Source organism: Microcaecilia unicolor, chromosome 10, assembly GCF_901765095.1.
Source record: "Microcaecilia unicolor chromosome 10, aMicUni1.1, whole genome shotgun sequence".
NCBI classification, from domain to species: Eukaryota; Metazoa; Chordata; class Amphibia; order Gymnophiona; family Siphonopidae; genus Microcaecilia; species Microcaecilia unicolor.
In genome coordinates, this window is record NC_044040.1 from 16,478,523 (window position 1) to 16,499,553 (window position 21,031).

Consider the following 21,031-nt stretch of genomic DNA (forward strand, 5'->3'; position numbering starts at 1 on the left):
TTGATTCCCACTTCAGGCACAGGCAGCTCCTTGTGACTCTGGGCAAGTCACTTAACCCTCCATTGCCCCATGTAAGCCACATTGAGCCTGCTATGAGTGGGATAGTGCGGGGTACAAATGTAACAAAAAAAAAAAAATCGCAGCTTTGAGGAGTTATACATTTACCATCCATTGATATTGTATAACTCCTTTTGATCAGTCACTTGAAGAAGTATACTTTGGACAAATAAAAATGGTAGTTGTAGGAACAGGATGGTAAGGTTGGGCAAAACACATGAGGAGAGGGAGTTAGTGTCGATTGAAGAATCTGGAGAGGAAGACAATTGAGTAGATTGGATGGGCCAATTTATTGGCTGTCATTTTAATATGTTTATTTTATTATATGTACACCTAGATATTCTCTTGAATATTTATTTTAAAAAATGAGGCTATTTTGGTTAGTTGTTGGTAACTGTACTATTGTACTAGTGATTGAAAGCCAAAAAACAACTGCCAGGATCCATGTATGATCCACCTTCACCCTATGGAATCCATGCATGATCCACCTTCACCCTATGGAATCCATGCATGATCCACCTTCACCCTATGGAATCCATGCATGATACATCTCCTTCCTGATGGAGTCCATGTATGAGATGAGCCACGTTTTCCTCACCAAAATCTAGGCATGATCTATATTCTTCCAAGGAAGACTAATAAGGAGAAGAGATGAGGAAGAACCAAAATAAACGGAAAATAAATAACCATATTTTGCTTAGGTATGAAACCCCTTGAAGATTTTGTCTGTTAAATGAATAAAACTGTAAACGCACCAACAAAGGCCCCTGTGCCTAAAGGTTCTTCTAAGGAGCGTAACCCTGCTAAACCTAACATCTTATGCTTCACCTTTACGAGACATCTATTAACAAAGCTTCGCAGGATCTTTTTTTATGTTGCATCATCTCGCCTGACCTAGGTGGCCAATTGGGGAGCACCTGATTCCGTTGATTGGTTCCAGGACTGTTCTGCACAGTTGAAGCTAATTATACAATTGGATGGTAATGAAAGGCCTTGCCATCTGTCTACTGATTTTAATAGAATGTCGGCACATAGCAAAGAGGAAGTAATTGGATTGACAGACACAAAGCCGGTTATTATCCTGTTATTATCTAATTGAAAAAAGCCGGCAGAGATGCATGCAACTGTGGCATAACTAATCTGATGATAATGAAGTTGCTGGTTTCAAGCGTGCACAGTCTACAGCATAGAATTCATGTGCCCTGACAGACAGGAGGCTGTCAGAGCTCGCCAGCCTGCTAAAGGGTCACTGGAATCGTCTAGTGCTCTTTTTGAAGGAAATCAAACTTTAGTGATGATTTCTTTAGCCCTTCCACCGTACTCTGTGCTTTCTTGCACTCTTTCTTAATTTTCTTTTCTCTATTGACATGTGGCTTGTCTGAGAATCTCATGGGTTTGAAGCTGGTAGATGTAAGGTTGGGGGGGGGGATGGAAACAGATTTTCTTATAATGGTAATGTCTGAAGCCTTTAGGACCAGCACTCCTTACACAGATAGCACAGATCATTACAGTGAATAAATGGGGAGATCTATTTATTATTATTATTTTATTTATTGCACTTGTATCCCACATTTTCCCACCTGTTTGCAGGCTCAATGTGGCTTACAAAAACCTGTCGTGGCATCACCATTTCAGGGTACAAAGATACAATTGGTGTTACAAACATAACAGTGATAACAAGACTTAACAGTCGATTTAGTCAAGTGATTACAGAGAGAGATGGTCATAGTGAAGGAGGAGTAGTGATGTGTTGTAGTTGGTTACGGATTCTTGTGGTAGGCTTTGGTGAAGAGAGAAGTTTTCAACGATTTGCGAAAGTTTGTTATATCGTTAATTGTTTTCACGTGGTTTGGAAGAGCGTTCCACATCTGCGTGCTCGTGTAGGAAAAGCTGGACGCACGTAATAGTTTGTATTTTAAACCTTTGCAGCTGGGGAAGTGTAGATTAAGGAAAGTGCGGGCAGATGTTTTGGCATTTCTGGGTGGGAGGTCCACACGGTCATGCATGTAGGACGGGGCGTCTCCGTGAATGATTCTGTGAACAATCGTGCAGATTTTGAACGTGATCCAGTGTAGTTTCTCTCTCAGGGGTTTTGCGCTTTCGTATTTTGTCCTTCCAAATACCAAATATAAGTCTGGCTGCTGTATTTTTGGAGGTTTGAAGTTTTTTGATAATCTGTGCTTTACAGCCAGCGTAAAGTGCATTGCAGTAGTCCAAGTGACTTAGTACCAGTGACTGTACTAGGTTTTGAAAAATGGCCCTTGGGAAGAATGGCTTTACTCTTTTGAGTTTCCACATGGAATGGAACATTTTCTTGGTTGTATTCTTCACGTGGTCTTCAAGTGTGAGATATCGATCAATGGTAACTCCGAGAATTTTCAGAGTGTTAGAGACGGGAAGGGAGAGGTTTAGAGTGGTTATGGTGGAGAATTTACTTGTGCTATGTTGTGAGGTAAGTATAAGACATTGTGTTTTTCCTGCGTGGAGTTTTAGCTGAAATGTGTCAGCCCAGGAGTGCATGATTTGGAAGCTTTGGTAGCTGTGGTGACAGTAGTACTGAACTGAACCTCAGAGGCCTTTGATATTTCTTGAGATTAGCATCCTGATCCCTCATGGATTATTAAACCTTAAATTTGAGGAAGCTGTGTTTCATTACCCTGTTTCCTCTCGTTGGAATACAGTCCAACCAAACACAGCTGACAAGAGGAAGCCTATTTCGGAAGCTGCTCTTTTAGCTGAGAGATTAAAGATTTATACACAGTCTAGTGCTGGGAACAAATGACATCTGCTAGGTTGATGTGACTTTGCCAGCCTTCCCCATTTACCTGCCCCAACTTCACTTTTCCTGGGACACCCAGTGAGCTGTTCACAATATTTCCTTTGTTTCTTCACCTAATACTACACCAATAAGTCTCATGTGCCTCAGTCTAAATATGTTGTTAATGTTCCTTGTGACTTTGAGCACCAGAACAGTGAGGGGTCCTTTTACTAAGGTGCGCCGAAAAGTGGCCTGAGCGGGTATAGATAGGTGTGTTGGACGCTGAGGTTCATTTTTCAGCTCACCTGCAAAAAAGGCCTTTTTTGGGGGAGCCGAAAATGGACGTGCAGCAAAATGAATATTGGCGCACGTCCATTTTAGGCCTGAGACCTTACCGCCACCCATTGACTTAATCGTCAGCGAACGTACAATGCCAGTTACCGCCTTTTTAGCGCTGCGCACCAGAAAACGTTCGACATGCCTACTGGACACGCATACAAAATGACTAACCAGGCCACGCAGTAGTTGCAAATTGGCACACGTTGGGCGCATGTAGGCGCCTACGCGGCATAGTAAAAGGGCCCCTTACTCATTAAGTTATACGCCTTATATTGCATGTATTTTGTATTGTCAAGTATGCATGATCATCTGGACTCTTCCTTCCCCCTGCATTGTGTGTACTTATGTGTTTTCCCCATATGACCACGCCCAGACTTGTGGCAAATGCACTAAATGTTGAAAGTTATTTTTCTGTAATTTCTCATTAATTCATATTCCAGTGGGGCAATTTTTTTTATTGGGAATTTCTAGATTTTTTACAATCATAATACAAAAATTAACTTGACCAATCAACAAAGAAGAAAAACAAAGCAAAACAATTAACAATAAAAAAAATAGCTATGTCGCCCACATCCAGGAGGACATATGCAGAATTTTAACTAGAAAATTTAAAGGTAATTAAAATAGAATATAACTGGATCTAATGAGATCCAGCCTTCTAAACTATAGAGGAGAATCCATTGTTCAGGACTAGAAATCCATACATTCGCGAGTGAGAAATAGTAAAATGACCAAATAATCAATGAGGTAAACTTGGAGATAGCAAATTGAATCCTAGCAATAGGATTAACGTGATACAGTATCAGAAATAGAAACATGTGACAACAGTGTAAAACAATTAGTCATAACAACAATTAGAACATAAGAGTGGCCATACTGGGTCAGACCAATGGTCCATCTAGCCCAGTATCCTGGTTTCCAAACAGTGGCCAAGCCAGGTCTCAAGTACCTGGCAGAAACCCAAATCCTGGCAACACATGTCTGTCTCAATAGCAGACTATGGACTTTTCCTCCAGGAATTTGTCCAAACCTTTTTTTAAACCCAGATACACTAAGCGCTGTTGCCACATCCTCCGGCAAAGAGTTCCAGAGCTTAAATATTCATTGAGTTAAAAAATATTTCCTCCTATTTGTTTTAAAAGTATTTCTATGTAACTTTCTCGAGTGAATGAGTAAAAAATTGATTTACTTCTACTCGTCCTACACCACTCAGGATTTTGTAGACCTCAATCATACCTCCCCTCATCCATCTCTTTTCCAAGCTGAAGAGCCCTAACCTCTTTAGCCTTTCCTCATACGAGAGGAGTTCCAGCCCCTTTATCATTTTGGTTGCTCTTCTTTGAACCTTTTCGAATTCCGCTATATAACAGAAATATGATAAATGATTCTGTATTAGGCAGCAAGGAAGAACATTCATATAACCTAAATATGATACTCACAATGTCAGCACGGTACAAATAGGACACCTTAATATGTACACATTAGAATATTCAAATAATAGATATTTGCATTTTGCGCACACCTTTTTCAGTAGTAACTCAAGGTGAGTTACATTCAGGTACATTCCTGTCCCTGGAAGTTTCACAATCTAGGTTTTGTATCTGAGCCAATGGAGGGTTTGTGTCTTGTCCAAGGTCACATGGAACAGCAGTGGGATTTGAACTGGGCACTCACGATGGTCAAGCCTGGTGCTCTAGCCACTAGTTTACTCCTGCACTAGTACAATACAATTAAACCTCTTAATAGATATCCGAGGGGGCAAATACAGTTGAGATAATTTGCCTTCAGTTTAGCAACCCATCTATTTATCCCAATGACTTTGAACTACCCATCTTGTCCTGTCTCTATATGGTCATTTGAATAAATATGAGGAACTAGTCTTAAGTTACAGGGTGTGCAGCAAGCTAATTCATATGCGGAGCGAGTGAATGATCAGTCACCATGTGTTTTAAAGGAGAAGAACCGGCTGCTTCCTGGAATAGAGGTAGTCTTGAGTGCGACATAGCCCTTCTGAGAGTGATTTCTGGAATGTGGGGGCTACTGAGAAGGCTCGCTGGCGGATATCAGATCATGGGGTTTCATTTTTTTTTTACATGACAGAGTGATCATACCTGAATTATTGCAAATGACATCTATGTGAGGTTCAAAATTTATTTATTTATTTTTAGCTTTGATGCTCATGCCTCTCCTCCTACCGCAGTCTCACTGCTTCTCTGCGGGAACACAGGCCGAAGTGTCGGCCTGCATATCCGACATTGCTGCCTGGATGTCCAACCGCCACTTGAAACTGAACATGGCCAAGACCGAGCTTATTGTCTTTCCTCCCAAACCCACTTCTCCTCTCCCTCCACTCTCTATCTCAGTTGATAACACCCTCATCGTCCCCGTCTTATCTGCCCGCAACCTCGGAGTCATCTTCGACTCCTCCCTCTCCTTCTCTGCGCATATCCAGCAGATAGCCAAGACCTGTCGCTTCTTCCTCTATAACGTTAGCAAAATTCGCCCTTTCCTCTCTGAGCACACCACCCGAACTCTCATCCACTCTCTCATTACCTCTCGCCTTGACTACTGCAACCTACTCCTCACTGGCCTCCCACTGTGCCATCTATCCCCCCTTCAGTCCGTTCAGAACTCTGCTGCACGTCTTATCTTCCACCTGGACCGATATACTCATATCACCCCTCTCCTCAAGTCACTTCACTGGCTTCCAATCAGGTACCGCATACAGTTCAAGCTTCTCCTATTAACCTACAAATGCACTCGATCTGCAGCCCCTCCTTACCGCTCTACCCTCATCTCCCCTATGTTCCTACCCGTAACCTCCACTCTCAAGACAAATCCCTCCTTTCAGTACCCTTCTCCACCACCGTCAACTCCAGGCTCTGCCCGTTCTGCCTCGCCTCACCCCATGTCTGGAATAAACTCCCTGAGCCCATACGCCAGGCCCCCTCCCTACCCATCTTCAAAGCCTTGCTCAAAGCCCATCTCTTCAATGTCGCCTTCGGCACCTAACCACAATACCTCTATTCAGGAAATCTAGACTGCTCCAACTTGACATTTCGCCCATTAGATTGTAAGCTCTTTTGAGCAGGGACTGTTCTTTTTGTTAAACTGTACAGCGCTGCGTAGTATATGGCTGCAATTTTGCTCTTTTGCAGCTATGATGGTGCCAACTGCATTTTTGCCTTTTTGAAGCATTAGACTTACATAACATTTTATTTTATTTTATTTATTTAGATTTTGCTCACAACTTTTTCAGTAGTAGCTGAAGGTGAGTTACATTGAGGTAGACTAGGTGCTACCCTGTCCCTGGAGGGCTCACAATCTAATTTTGCACCTGAGGCAGTGGAGGGTTAAGATCACAAGGAGCAGCAGTGGGATGTGAATTGGCCACCTCTGGATGTCAAGACCAGTGCTCTAACCACTAGGCTACTCCACTCCAAAAGTTCAGGAGAGGAGAGTTATATGGTGTGAGCTAAAGGTCAAAAAAACTTAAACAGCTGCTGAGCATACAAGATATTTGTTAATTTGCCAATGGCTTTTTAATATGAAACTAGGAAAAAATGCCCGTTTCTGAGCGGAATGAAACGGGCGCTAGCAAGGGGCCCCCTCCCTCCGTCCCTCCAAGCTACTTGCCTTGTTCGCTGTGCGTTTCCGTTTCGGCCCTCGAGTGTCATAGCTCCGCCCTCGACGTCATGACGTTTTGACGCGAGGGCGGTGCAGACACTCCAGGGCACATCGGATATCTCGGGCGCCTCAACTTCCGTGGAGGCTTCAGAACGTTGGGGTTGCCTTTTATAGAGAGAGATTGGGGGGGAGGGGGGGTAGTGTGGAGCAATGAAGTAATTGTCATTTGTCTGTTTTCTTTTTATTATACATGTTATGTTGTTAGCCACTTAAGTTTAAGCGGGGTATAAGTTTTATAAATAAATAAATAATGGGCCAATATTCAAAGAGATTTAACCAGCCAGGAGAGGCTCTTGGCCAGTTAAATCACTTGTGCAGACTGTCCACTGATATTAACCAGTTAGTACTAAGCGCTAAAGTGAAACCTGTCTATTTTGTGGGCAGTCTGGTGGCTGTTGAACCAGAAACGTGAAACGGACAGCTTCTGTTTTTATCTTGGAAAACATGTCGAGAAGATGGAATTTGCCAGAAGATTTTGGTGTGCAGAACAAAGGGTCCTAGATGATGAATAAGGCACCAATAATCGTAATTTAAAAAAAAAAGTGGTAAACTTGTAACTCGAATTTTAAAAACCAGAATTAAGATCTTGAAAGTAATCCTGTGCTTAATAGGAGGCCAGTGTTCAGCTTTCAGCAATGGTATTACGTCATCCCATTTCTTCGCTCCTTTTAAGAAGCTTAACTGCAATATTTTGAATAATTTACAGATGACAAATATCTGACTGTCGAATCCTGAATAACAATGAATTACAATAATCACTGTTGCTTATAATAAGTGAAAGGATGAATGTTCCAAGAGAATTTCCAGAGTAAAGGTTTAATCTTTACATGTGAAAAAAAGCCTTATAAAAGTACCCCATCAGGAGTATCTGAGTAGTCATCGGATTCTTTTATTCAGATGAGTTCAGTAAACTAGCTCTACATCTTTACCTTTCTTGCAGACATTTTCCCAGCAGGTAGAGAATATAAAGCATAAGCCTCAGGAAGCTGTAGAAATCCATTACGACATTCTGTAATCCACAGCTACCATCCATAAGCATTTGTTTTGTTTTTTTTTACTTTGATGCTCACATGGCTGCAATTCGCCATTAATGTGACATGATATAGTAACGCAGAGAAAACATTTGTCCTTTTTTACATACTGTTTTCAATCCATTTCACTCAAATGGCCTCTCTTGAGGGGTAGCTTTAGGATTTTTCAATGAAGTGCTACAGAATGTTTCCTCAAAGCAAGAATACTATGGAAAAGGCTTTCAAAACAAAGTAAAAAAATTGTCACGTTCCCTGTTTATCATTGCAACTGTTGAACTCTTGAGATAATATCTACACTTAACTGTTTAAAAGCTTAACGGTATTGAGCTGCTCCTATCCGTTACAAGTCTAAGGGGGGGCTAGTGAGAGTAGCACTAGTATCCAACTGGTACAATTTTGAACCTGTTGCCAAAGGGGGCAGGAGCGACTGGCTATGGCTCATTCCCTGTATCCCTAGACCACTGTGGATTTCTAAGAGGGGGTGGGGTTCTTCAGGGAGGGTGGGGGAATATGAGGAGGGATGCCTTCGGGAGGCATGTAGGGGGGAGTCTGAGGAAATTGATTCAGGAAAGGGAGGGGAGGCGCACAGAGCTGTCACAATGGTCCCTTTTTAGAAAGGTCCTGGGGGGGTGGGGGGGGAGCATCAGGCCGCATGTTAATGGGCTGATGATCCAGGGGAGAAACAATAATTCCAGCTCTGAGCTGTGTTACGTCTGTGCTCACCTCGCCCTCTGGTGGCCAGAACCGGTAGCTGCTGTGGACCGTCACTCGTTCCAGATTTCAGCCCAGTCCTGTCCGGATCTTCCGGGCTGCCAGACTTGCTTGCTTAGATTGAACCTACACAGCACCCGTAGTTTCCTGGTGATGGTTGCAGCGGAGCTCCAGGTGCTGCTGGGCTTATTAGCCATGCTGAAACCTTGCTGCTTGGCCTTTGCATTGCGTCTAAGGCCCTGGTATGTTGGTGCTGGCTGCACTTCTGCCCAGTCCAGTTTATAGTTTGTATTCTTGCCTGATTCTAGCATAGTCTTTGTGTAGCTTTGTGTCCTGTTCTGCTTGTTTTCTGTATTGCTTGTTTCCCAGTCTTGCTCTTGTTTGTATGTCTGTGTCTAGTGCTAGGTTGTCTGTGTTTTTTCCCCTGTTTCAGTGGCTGCTTGCAGCTTTCAGATCTGCCCCCTGTCAGTCTGAGAGTCCTTGTCTAGTTTTCTGCCTAGCTTCCCTTCCTTGCCCTGCGGCCCCTGTTTATTCCTTTCCCCTCTGACCCTCAGTCCTGGTTCAGCCTAGTGGGTTCCAGTCCTGCCTTGTCCAGTAAGTCCTGCCGGCCACCTGCAGTCAGAAGCTCAACTTCTGGTGAAAAGTGGCCAAGTGCAGGTGAAGTTTAAGGGTACCTGCTCTGCTTTAGTCCTGCCTGTTTGCCTCTGCTGCAACTCCAGTCCGGAGTTCCAGTCCTGTTCTGCCTAGTCGCTGGTGTGGGGTGGTTTTGCCTGCCACTGCCGCTCCTCGGCAGTGGCCCAAGGGCTCACAAACCTTGTTCAAGCTTTGAAAACGTGACAAGCTGATGTTACTTTTCCAAAATTAATGTAGCTTGCGATTTGCATAATAATTACCTGCTATGTTTGCATCTTGTTATGCAACCTGCATTGACTTTTAGCTTCCACTGTAGTAGAATAATGCATGATTTTGTCATTTAACGTATATTAAGAGGCAGATATGCCCTTAACTCAGGTTAGTAAATACACCCCCCCCCCCCCTCAAGTTGATTACGGAGGTGCTGTATAAATTCTCATGAATATAGCTTAAACAACGAATGAAGGTATAAAATATATAGAACACAATATACTGGGTCAAAAAGGAAAGCCAGCCTAAGTCAAGGAAGCAATAGAATGCACACAAAAAGGCAACTTGATACTTAAAGCAATCAGATAATGTTGCAAGCGTCTCCAGGGAGTCACCGCTTGCAGACTGATTACAACTGCCTTAACCCCTGCAATTAGCCAGAGCAAACCTGCCTTGAATATACCCCTCAGCTATTGGTTTTTGCAGTGCTGACAACCCAAATGGGAGAGAGTCAGCCTCTTAGAGCTGCGTAAGAGCTTTACTCTCACAAATAGCAGAATTACTTCATCGTAACTATGGAACATTGAATACTCTTCATTGATGGACCTTGATGCGTTTTCTTTCCTTCTTTTGTTTCTCTCATTAAGTCTCTTAAGCGACCTTATGAAAATTTCTTTTTCTTCCTGTGCATAATTTTTCTCACCTGTGGTTGGGGTAATAGTAGAGATGTTCCTTTTAGGGTCACCGTTTTATAAGCTTGAATCCCAAGGAGAGAAACGTCCCACTTGACTATTAAAAGTAAAACTTAGGATATTATACTCTTAAAGCAGAAAAAGCATAATTATAAGGAGATGCCTTTTTATTCAAATGAAGCCACTTACATGGAAGGTTTTGTTTTGTATAGAATTGTTTCTGGAATTCTCTGTAACATTCAATGGGTTGTGTTGTGTCTGAGTATGGTTGAATCTGGACAGCTTAGGCAGGAATGTTTCTGTGGGGTTTTTTTGCATGAATTATTTTTTTCTGGGGTTTCCCGTGCTCTCCTCCTCATGAACATACACCATTGTATTGACAAACAATAAAGATGACAGTTGAATATTTGTCAATGTCTTTTAAAGTTATATGGATATCATTGCCTTATGTAAGGGTTGACAAGACCCTTGAGATACAAGGCTGGATACCTGCAGCAGAACACTAGGAGCTGGACAGCAAGACATAGTTATTCCTTGGCCATCAGAAAGGTAGAGTCCCCCAGAAGGTCCCATTGAGCCAGCTTTATGTGTGTCCTGATTAAGGACCAAATATAAGGAAGACAAGGAAGACACATCTTTACTGGCCCAACAGTTCCATTTGGAGTTCACCCTGTGATATACTGTTTGACTAGCCTCTGTTTCTGATCTACATCTGGTTGTTCTCAACTTCTCTTGGTTCCTGATCTATTCACATGTCTTAAAAAGAATACTGCTCCCTCTCATTTCACCTTCTTCAAGTAGCCAAGGGACAAATATATTTATCAAGGCCATTAAATATAAAGCTCCTAATGTCTTCTTGCGAACATATGTGAAAAAAAATGTCTAAGGAGCTTATTTCATGTTCTTCTCCACTTGGCTTGTGATTGAGTTGTGGAAGTGGTAGAACCAGGGGCGTATCTGGACTCTGGCGGTAGGGGGGGCCAGAGCCAGAGGGAGGGGGCACATTTTAGCCCCCCCCCCCCCGCCGCCGCCGAGCCCCCACCGCCGAGCCCCCACCGCCACCAATGACTCTCTCTACCCCCCTCCCGCAGCCAACCCTCCCCCGCTGCCGTTCTTACTTTTGCTGGCGGGGGACCCCAACCCCCCGCCAGCCGAGGTCTGCTTCCACCTGCCGCTGCCGTAAAAACTTCTTCTTCAGCCGGCGGGGGACCCCAAACCCCCGCCAGCCGCCCCGCGGTGTTTAAAATTCATCTTCGGCCTCCGTGGCCGTGCTGCTGTGATAGGCGCTGTTGAAATCCACTTCGGAGTCTGACGTCGCAGCGCGTACAACGTACAACGACGTCAGACTCCGAAGTGGATTTCAACAGCGCCTATCACAGCAGCCCGGCCACGGAGGCCGAAGATGAATTTCAAACACCGCGGGGCGGCTGGCGGGGGTTTGGGGTCCCCCGCCAGCAAAAGTAAGAACGGCAGCGGGGGAGGGTTGATGGCGGTAGGGGGGTCCAGGGCAAAATCTGCGGGGGCCCAGGCCCCTGAGGCCCCACGCAGATACGCCCCTGGGTAGAACCAAGACCACGGATCATTCATTTAATAAGGCTCCTAATTCAGTGATTTGATATGGCCAGATTGGATGGACCAGTTCATCTACTAAGTTATTATTTTATGCAGTATAATAATAATACTTTCCCAAATTATAAATCGCCTTTTGTTATGTACAAAATAAACATACCTTCTACATATAGTAAGTACTATTGTGGCATGTGACCTTGTCCTAATGACATTAAAATAATGTACGATTTTTATTACTGAGAAAGTAAATAGAAATAAATCAAAACATAGAAAAGAAAATAAGATGATACCTTTTTTATTGGTCTAACAAGACATTTTTAATTAGCTTTCAAAGGTAACCCTTCTTTAAAAGCTAATAAAAAATGTGTTAAGTTAGTCTGATAAAAAAAAGGTATCATCTTATTTTCTTTTCTATGTTTTGATTTATTTGTATTTATTTCCTTTAAAAGTGGACTAACATGGCTACCACACCATATTACTGAGAAAGAAAAGAGGTATGTGTCATCCTAAATAACCAAAAGGATGCATTTTACTACTACTACTTATCATTTCTAAAGCGCTACTAGACGTACACAGGGCTGTACACTTGAACATGAAGAGACAGTCCCTGCTCGACAGAGCTTACAATCTAATTAGGACAGACAAACAGGACAAATAAGGGATAAGGGAATATTAAAGCGAGGATGATAAAATAAGGGTTCTGAACAAGTGAACAAGGGTTGAGAGTTAAAAGCAGCATCAAAATGGTGGGCTTTTAGCTTAGATTTGAAGACGGCCAGAGATGGAGCTTGACGTACCAGCTCAGGAAGTCTATTCCAGGCATATGGTGCAGCAAGATAAAAGGAATGGAGTCTGGAGTTAGCGGTGGAGGAGAAGGGTGCAGATAAGAGAGATTTACCCAGTGAACGGAGTTCCCGGGGAGGAATGTAGGGAGAGATGAGAGTAGAGAGGTACTGAGGAGCTGCAGAGTGAATGCACTTATAGGTCAATAAGAGGAGTTTGAACTGTATGCGGAAACGGATAGGAAGCCAGTGAAGTGACTTGAGGAGAGGGCTAATATGAGCATAACGACACTGGCGGAATATTAGTTGTGCAGCAGAATTTTGAACAGATTGAAGAGGAGAGAGATGGCTAAGATATAGGAAGGATGTATTTTCTTTTATGATGTAAAAATGTGTTTTTTCCCCTTGTCACATTGTAAACACGTGCATGTTTTCTGCATTATCCTAGAAAAATATATTTGAAACATTAAGGTGGGAATGTTTTCAGCCTGTTTTATGATGACACATAGGTGTCGTATTTTATAAAGACAAATATAGGGGGTGAATCAGCAGAAATTGTGGCTAGATTAAAGCTACAGACATTTAAGGCTTGAGATCCTATATAATGATTCTCACCTCCAACATTCTATGCTTGGGACCGTGGCTCCCTGGCTGCAAGTGGTCTGCGAGGCAGACACGCAGGGACGTCACTGACGTCAACACAGCTGATTCCAAGGCAAGGGGAGGCCCTACTCCTCCTACTGCCTCGGAATCAGCTGTCACCCCCCCCCCCCCCCGCGCTACGGCCCCCCTCGAAACCCACCCCCTCCCGCGAACCTGTCGATCCCCCCCCCCCGGAACGCCGAAAACCGCACCCCCCCTCCCGCCGCTGTTGTGCACTACCTTCGGGTGGGTTCCTCAATCATCTTCTCAGAAAGTTTAACTCCGTGCGTCTGACGTCAGACGCACGCAGAGGAACTTCCAGACAGGATGATTGAAGAACCTACGGGAAGGGAAGAACAACACAGCGGCAGTGGCGGCAGTTTTCGCTGGCACGGGGAGGGGGGAACGACAGGTTCGCGGAAGGGGGGGTTCGAGGGGGGCCGTAGGCCGGGGGGGGGGGGGGTGGAAATTGGCTGCCTAAGGCCCGTTTCCTTGCCTACAGAAACGGGCCTTTTTTACTAGTAATTTTATAAAAGCCTTTTACACAGGGTGTTGTGTGTGAAAAGTGTATAAAATTGCCCCCTAAATGTATTTATACATTACAGGTGCCCTTGGATACACATGTGAACTGAAGCATGTTATCATTTTTTATGATACTGTCACACCAGTCTTTTAACCTGGCTTCTGTATTATCTCTCCTTTTCCCCAGGTTTATTCAAGAGATAGAGCATGCCACGGGTCTTGGCCCAGCCAAGCAATGTCCACTCAGAGAATTCCTCACCATCTATATCAAGAACATCTTTCTGAATCAGGTCTTGACAGAGATCAATAAGGAGATCGAAGGGGCCACGAAAGTGTCTGATCCCTTGAAAATACTGGCCAACGCTGACACCATGAAGATCCTGGCAGTGCAGCGTCCATTACTGCAGGTAAACTGGCATGGGAAGGCATTGGAAAAGAACGATAGAGACCCACTGTACACCGTCCAGAATTTCAGAAGTACATAGTTCAAGCCACAGTATTCACTTTGTATCAGTTAATTTTCTTGATGCATATTTCCTCATTTCTTAAAGCTAAACCCCCCTCCCTCCCCCCACCACCACCATTTCCTGGGAGCAGACATCATTTGGACAGAATCACCAAGGAAATTATATGTATTGATGAGACCTTTCAGAGGGCAATTTTCAGAGCCTTTTACTCTGGTAAATCGGCCTAGTCGAAATTCGGCCCCTCTGCCTGGCTAAAAAGGAAGTGCCTGCCTCCACATCACCTCTACTTTTAGGTGGATCAGAAGAGGCGTTCTGTAGGCATGCTTATGTAATAAAGAAGCCACTCTTGAGTATAACGTTATTGACAGAATGAAGAGCCATCCACAATAAGATAGAAAAAGATAGACAAGTTAATTGAATATTGGTCCAGCTGAATATTTTCAAAAATCATCACGATAGTGTCTGGCTGCTTAAATCACTGAACAACCTAATATTTTCCAGATTAAAAACAGGCAGAATTAGGGAAGAGCAGAGATGGCACAAGGACTTATCTGGATAGATTAAGGCCCGCTTAGCAGGGCCGCCGAGAGGGGGGGGGACAGGGGGGACAAAATTCCCCGGAGGCCCAGCGCCGCCGCCACAGTCCGGCCCGCCCGCCCTCCATCGCTCCTTGGCATTGAACTTAAGTGCCTCACCTTCGAAAGCGCAGCAAGCAGCAGCAGACCACTCCTTCTTTCCGTGTCCCGCCCTCGCCTGACGTAACTTCTGCAAGGGTGGGACACGGAAGGAAGGAGTGGTCTGCCGCTGCTTGTTGCTGCGCTTTCGAAGGTGAGACGCTTAAGGTCAGTGCAGAGGGCCCGGGGGTGGAGAGAGGGCCCGGCGACCTCAGGTGGGGGGCCCCCGGGGGCAGCCTTGTCCCGGGCCTGGCCCAGTCTCTCGGCGTCCCTGCCGCTTAGCAGATAGTGCTGATGCTGTCAACACTCAGGGGTCGTTTTACTAAGCTGCGTAGGTGCCTACACGCTTCCTACGTGTGTCAATTTTGAACTACTGCCTGGCTATCGCGTGTCCCGTGCAGTAATTTCATTATTTACGCGTGTCCGCTACGTGTGCGCTTGGAAATATTTTTTTATTTTCTGGCACACGGCGCTAACTGGGCAATAATCGGCATGTACGTGTGCTGATGATTACCACCTGGTTAATGCGTGAGACCTTACCGCTACATCAAGTGGGTGGCGGTAAGGTCTCAGGCCCAAAATGGACGGGTGCCAATTTTCATTTTGGCGCACGTCCATTTTTGGCCAAGAAAAAAAGGTCTTTCTTGCGGATGCACTGAAAAATGGACCTGCGAGCGTCCAATACACGCGTCTACACCAGCGCAGGCCATTTTTTCGCGCATCTTAGTGAAAGGACCTCTCAGCGTGTGTATTCAGCACTGGTGAATATACAGAATACATTAAGGACGCTTAATTGTATCCATTGACTGCGCCAGCTAAAATTCCTTCCCAGAGACTGTTATGGTACATATTGAGGCATATTTTCAAACTTTGGAAGGCTAAGTGCTTTGAAAATATGCCTCAATGTCTACAAGTCTTGTTCCTTCTGCCTATTTTCTCCACCTACAGTGCCCCAGACTCTACCTGCTCTCTAGCTTTGCCTTCACATCTTCTTGAGTTTTTCATAGTGGCAGGTTTATTCTTCATCTCTGAAATTATGCCAGACAGTGTGCTTGCAGTTTTCTAAGGAAAGATAAGCCTAGCGCTCGTTCTGCTGAGTCAGACACCATCAGAAGGAAGGGGAGCGTAAAACAGTTCCAATATTTAATCGCCTGAAGACAGATAGCATTGAATAAGAGAACTGGAAGCCATCCACTCTCCATATAGAATAATCACCTCTAAGGGGATTTACTATAGTACGAGATGGCAATTCAGATTGAAAGACTGGTTATCTCATTGCCCCCTTCCCTCCACAGTCCAACAAAGAGAGAGTAATGGTATAAAGCAGAATGGTCCCAGTTCAAGGTCACTGGTTTCCATGTCATTATCATTGTGCTTTAATTAGATGCTGTGCGTTGGGCAGCACATTGTTGAACCATTATCCTCTGCCAGCTCTTTCTTTGAAGGAGACTCTTACCTTTCACCCTGGTTGTCAGGCCCCACGTTGTGGATGTCAGTTGCAGCCTAGCAAGGCAGAGTAAAACATGCTCCCGTTTCTGGATTCTAGACTGAATTTAAAGTGCTGTTTTCGTGTCGAGGTCGAATGCATCTAGTACATGATTTTGAAAATGACAAATAATATTGATAAAGTCCAAACGGAAAGCAGGTTTCCTGTAGAGCAATAGTATTTGCAAATGTTTCAAACATGAGTCAGTACTAAGATGATGGCGTCATTAATAGACTGCTTTGTGTTGTGGTTTTTGCTACAGTCATGAGGACTGATAGTGCTTATAAAGGGTTTGGAAAGCTCCAGTAGCTTAGCCATGTCCATCGATCTGGAAGAAAGTAGCTCGGGATGCTGCTGTGCCTGTCCACCTCATAAAAACCACGAAAAACTGAAGAGGGAATGTGGGGGTAAACCAGTAAACAGGGAGCTGGGCTGTAAGAAAAGATGCCTACCTTTAATTCTACTACATTTTGGTCAATGAATACCTAAATGATTATAGTTTGTTAGGGGGTTCATCAGAATGTCCTGCAACAACCACTGCTGAAAACCTTTCACGAAGCAGTGCAAATCCTCATCGATCCACAGATTTTTTTTTTTGTTAAATCTCAATCAATGTAGATAATTTTTGTATAATTTTGCAATATAAAAATGCAACATTGTTTCATATTACTTAACGGGCAGTAGCCTTCAATGAAGAGAGAACCTCCGCCGACGTGGCCAGGTTTTGAATTCTTCGGCAGGGAAGAGGTTCGCTAAAAATAAACAGCGTTGCTTTAAAAATTAGCATTTTGGAAGTCAAATTGCAATACAAAAACCCCCATTATAATAACGAACTTACATTGCAGTTCAGCACAACGTTCTCTCATGCGAAGAAAAAAATGTCCGCAGCATCTTTGTAAGAGGATTTTCACTTCACTGCTTCATGAACGTTTTTTTCAGCAGTGGTTGTTGCAGGACATTCTGATGATCCCCCTAACAAACTATTGTCATTTAGGTATTCGTTAACAAAAATACACCAAGGAGAAATATGTAGTGCCCGGGTCTGTTTATATATTGTGCAAGCTGTAATGTGTCCCTGCACCATTGAAGTTAAGTTGTCCTGGAGTGGAGGAGTGGCCTAGTGGTTAGGGTGGTGGACTTTGGTCCTGGGGAACTGAGGAACTGAGTTCAATTCCCACTTCAGGCACAGGCAGCTCCTTGTGACTCTGGGCAAGTCATTTAACTCTCCATTGCCCGATGTAAGCCGCATTGAGCCTGCCATGAGTGGGAAAGCGCGGGGTACAAATGTAACAAAATAAAATAGATACTATTGGAGATTCTACATGGAATGTTGCTACTATTGGAGATTCTACATGGAATGTTGCTACTATTGGAGATTCTAGATGGAATGTTAAGGTTGCTATTCCACTAGCAACATTCCATGTAGAAGCCTGCCCGTGCAGATCAGCAACGCGGCCGCGCAGGCTTCTGTTTCTGTGAGTCTGACGTGCAGGACGTCAGACTCACAGAAACAGAAGCCTGCACGGCCACATTGCTGATCTGCAACGGCAGGCTTCTACATGGAATGTTGCTAGTGGAGAAGTAGCCTAGTGGTTAGTGCAGCGGACTCTGATTCTGGGGAACTGAGTTCAATTCCCACTACAGCTCCTTGTGACTCTGGGCAAGTCACTTAACCCTCCATTGCTCCTGGTACAAAATAAGTATTTGTACATAATGTGTAAGTTGCATTGAACCTGCTATGAATGGGAAAGCGCGGGGTACAAATGTAACAACAACATGGAATGTTGCTACTATTGGAGATTCTACATGGAATGTTGCTACTATTGGAGATTCTACATGGAATGTTGCTATTCCACTAGCAACATTCCATGAAGAAGGCTGCGCAGGCTTCTGTTTCTGTGAGTCTGACGTCCTGCACAGAAGCAGAAGCCTGCGCGGTCACATTGGTGATGTGCAAGGGTCGACTTCTACACGGAATGTTGCTAGTGGAATAGCAACATTCTATGTAGAATCTCAAATAGTAGCAACAGTGGAGGAGTGGTCTAGTGGTTAGGGTGGTGGACTTTGTTCCTGAGGAACTGAGTTGGATTCCCACTTCAGGCACAGGCAGCTCCTTGTGACTCTGGGCAAGTCACTTAACCCTCCATTGCCCCATGTAAGCCACATTGAGCCTGCCATGAGTGGGAAAGCGCAGGGTACAAATGTAACAAAAATAAAATAAATACTATTGGAGATTCTACATGGAATGTTGCTACTATTGGAGATTCTACATGGAATGTTGCTATTCCACTAGCAACATTCCATGTAGAAGGCTGCGCAGGCTTCTGTTTCTGTGAGTCTGATGTGCAGGACGTCAGACTCACAGAAGCCTGCGCGGCCACACTGGTGATCTGCAAGGGCCAACTTCTACATGGAATGTTGCCAGTGGAATAGCAACATTCCATGTAGAATCTCAAATAGTAGCAACAGTGGAGGAGTGGCTTAGTGGTTAGGGTGGTGGACTTTGGTCCTGAGGAACTGAGTTCGATTCCCACTTCAAGCAAAGGCAGCTCCTTGTGACTCTGGGCAAGTCACTTAACCCTCCATTGCCCTTATGTAAGCCGCATTGAGCCTGCCATGAGTGGGAAAGCGCGGGGTACAAATGTAACAAAAAAAAAAAAAAAATTTGGTACCTTTAATTCTGAGCAACACCTTAACAAAAAATGAAAGGTAGCTATGAGTAAGGCTAAGTGGAAGCTGTAATGAAAAGACACCGGTTATTTTAATAGGTATCTAGGTGGTACTGCTACTTTCCGCTGATTGCTGTTTAAAATCAAGAGAAATATTGATAAGAACCCAAGATGGCCTAGCTAGATGTACAGCCTTATTGGAATTGCTAATTCTGTTTGGTTGCGTCAATGCATGGAATCTGGACGGTTTAGTTAAGGCTCTTAGCTATGTAGATTTGCTTTGAGTTTCTAGCACTGTGTCCTCTGTCTGTGCCCAGTCATTTCTTTTTCATCAATACAATTATTCAGAGATCATTTGGTGGCTGGAAGGCGGGCAGGCAGTGTGATTCGTTGTGTCTCTGATCTTGTACTTTGTATTCCACAATGTGTAATATGTCAGGACTGATTAGGCCACAAAGGGTTGTACAAATCTCTGGAAAACAATCATGTGTAATGCTTAAGCGTTTTTAATGACTGTTTTAAATATAATGGACAATGCCTCAACTGTACTGAAACTCTGTGCTGCAGATATATTGTGCTGTGTTAGGCTGCGCTGCATTTAACAAACGGAACGCTTTGGATCTTTTTATAACAAAGAACACCACTTCCCATTAAAAAAAAAAATAGAAACTTCTGAACAAAAGGTAATGAAATAATGTTGGAAGGAAGAAGGCATGGATGAACTGTGGAAAAAACTCAATACAGCAAGAGTAATTTATGTGTAACTTAGTAACATACAGTAACATAGTAGATGACGGCAGGTAAAGACCTGTATGGCCCATCCAGTCTGCCCAACAAGATAAACTCATTGTATGTGCTACTTTATATGTATACCTGACCTTGATTTGTCCTTGCCATTTTCAGGGCACAGACTGTAGAAGTCTGCCCAGCACTAGCTTTGCTTCCCAATTACCGGTGTTGCCATCCAATCTCCACTAAGATTCTGTGGATCCACTCCTTCTGAACAGGATTCCTTTGTGTTTATCTCACGCATTTTTGAATTCCATTACCGTTTTCATCTCCACCACCCTCTCTGTGAAAAAATACTTCCTGACATTTTTCCTGAGTCTGCTCCTCTTCAACCTCAATTCATGTCCTCTAGCTCTACTGCCTTCCTGTTTCCGGAAAGGTTTGCTTGCGGATTAATACCTTTCAAATATTTGAACATCTGTATCATATCACCCCTGTTTCCCCTTTCCTCTAGGGTATACACGTTCAGGTGAGTAAGTCTCTCCTCATACGTCTTGTAACGCACGTCCTGTACCATTTTTGTAGCTTTTCTTTGCACCGCTTCAAGTCTTTCTACATCCTTAGCAAGATACGGCCTCCAAAAGTGAACACACTCCAGGTGGGGCCTCACCAACGACTTATACAGGAGCATCAACACTACCTTTCTTCTGCTGGTCACACCTCTCTCTATAGAGCCCAGCATCCTTCTGGCTACGGCCAGTGCCTTGTCACACTGTTTTCTCATCTTTAAATCCTCAGATACTATCACTCCGATATCCCTCTCCCTACCTGTGCATATCAGACTCTCACTGCCTAACACATACGTCTCCCGTGGATTTCTACTCTAAGTTCATCACTTTGCACTTCTTTGCATTGAATTTCAATTGCCAAACATTAGACCATTCTTCTAGCTTCTGCAGGTCCTTTTTCATGTTTTCCACTTCCTCCAGGGTGTCCACTATGTTACAAATCTTGGTATCATCTGTAAAAAGGCAAACTTTACTTTCTAACCCTTCGGCAATGTCACTCACAAATATATTATACAGAATCGGCCCCAGCACCGATCCTTGAGGCACTCCACTACTCACCTTTCCCTCCACTGAGTGAATTCTATTAACCACCACCCTCTGCCATCTGTCGATCAACCAGTTTCCAATCCATTTCACCACTTTGGGTCCTATTTTCAGCCTGTCAAGTATATTCAAGAGTCTCCTATATGTGTAGAACTGCCTACTGAAGATTGAATGCCTTGCAGTGATGCAGCCTGCTGATTAAATGCTCAGGAAGTGCCTCATTATTGGAAAAGCAAATAGGTCAAAAATTTAGGAAAAAAC

The 21,031-nt window shown here is 44.0% G+C and overlaps 1 protein-coding gene across 1 annotated transcript in view; it reads left to right on the forward strand.

The window, feature by feature from the left end:
- Positions 1 to 21,031, forward strand: part of EXOC4 (exocyst complex component 4) — a 635,584-nt gene that overhangs the window by 461,016 nt on the left and 153,537 nt on the right. The window contains exon 11 of the mRNA XM_030216046.1: positions 13,821 to 14,040. Within this exon, the coding sequence (XP_030071906.1) occupies positions 13,821 to 14,040 (220 nt within the window). The remainder of the gene's footprint in view (positions 1 to 13,820; positions 14,041 to 21,031) is intronic.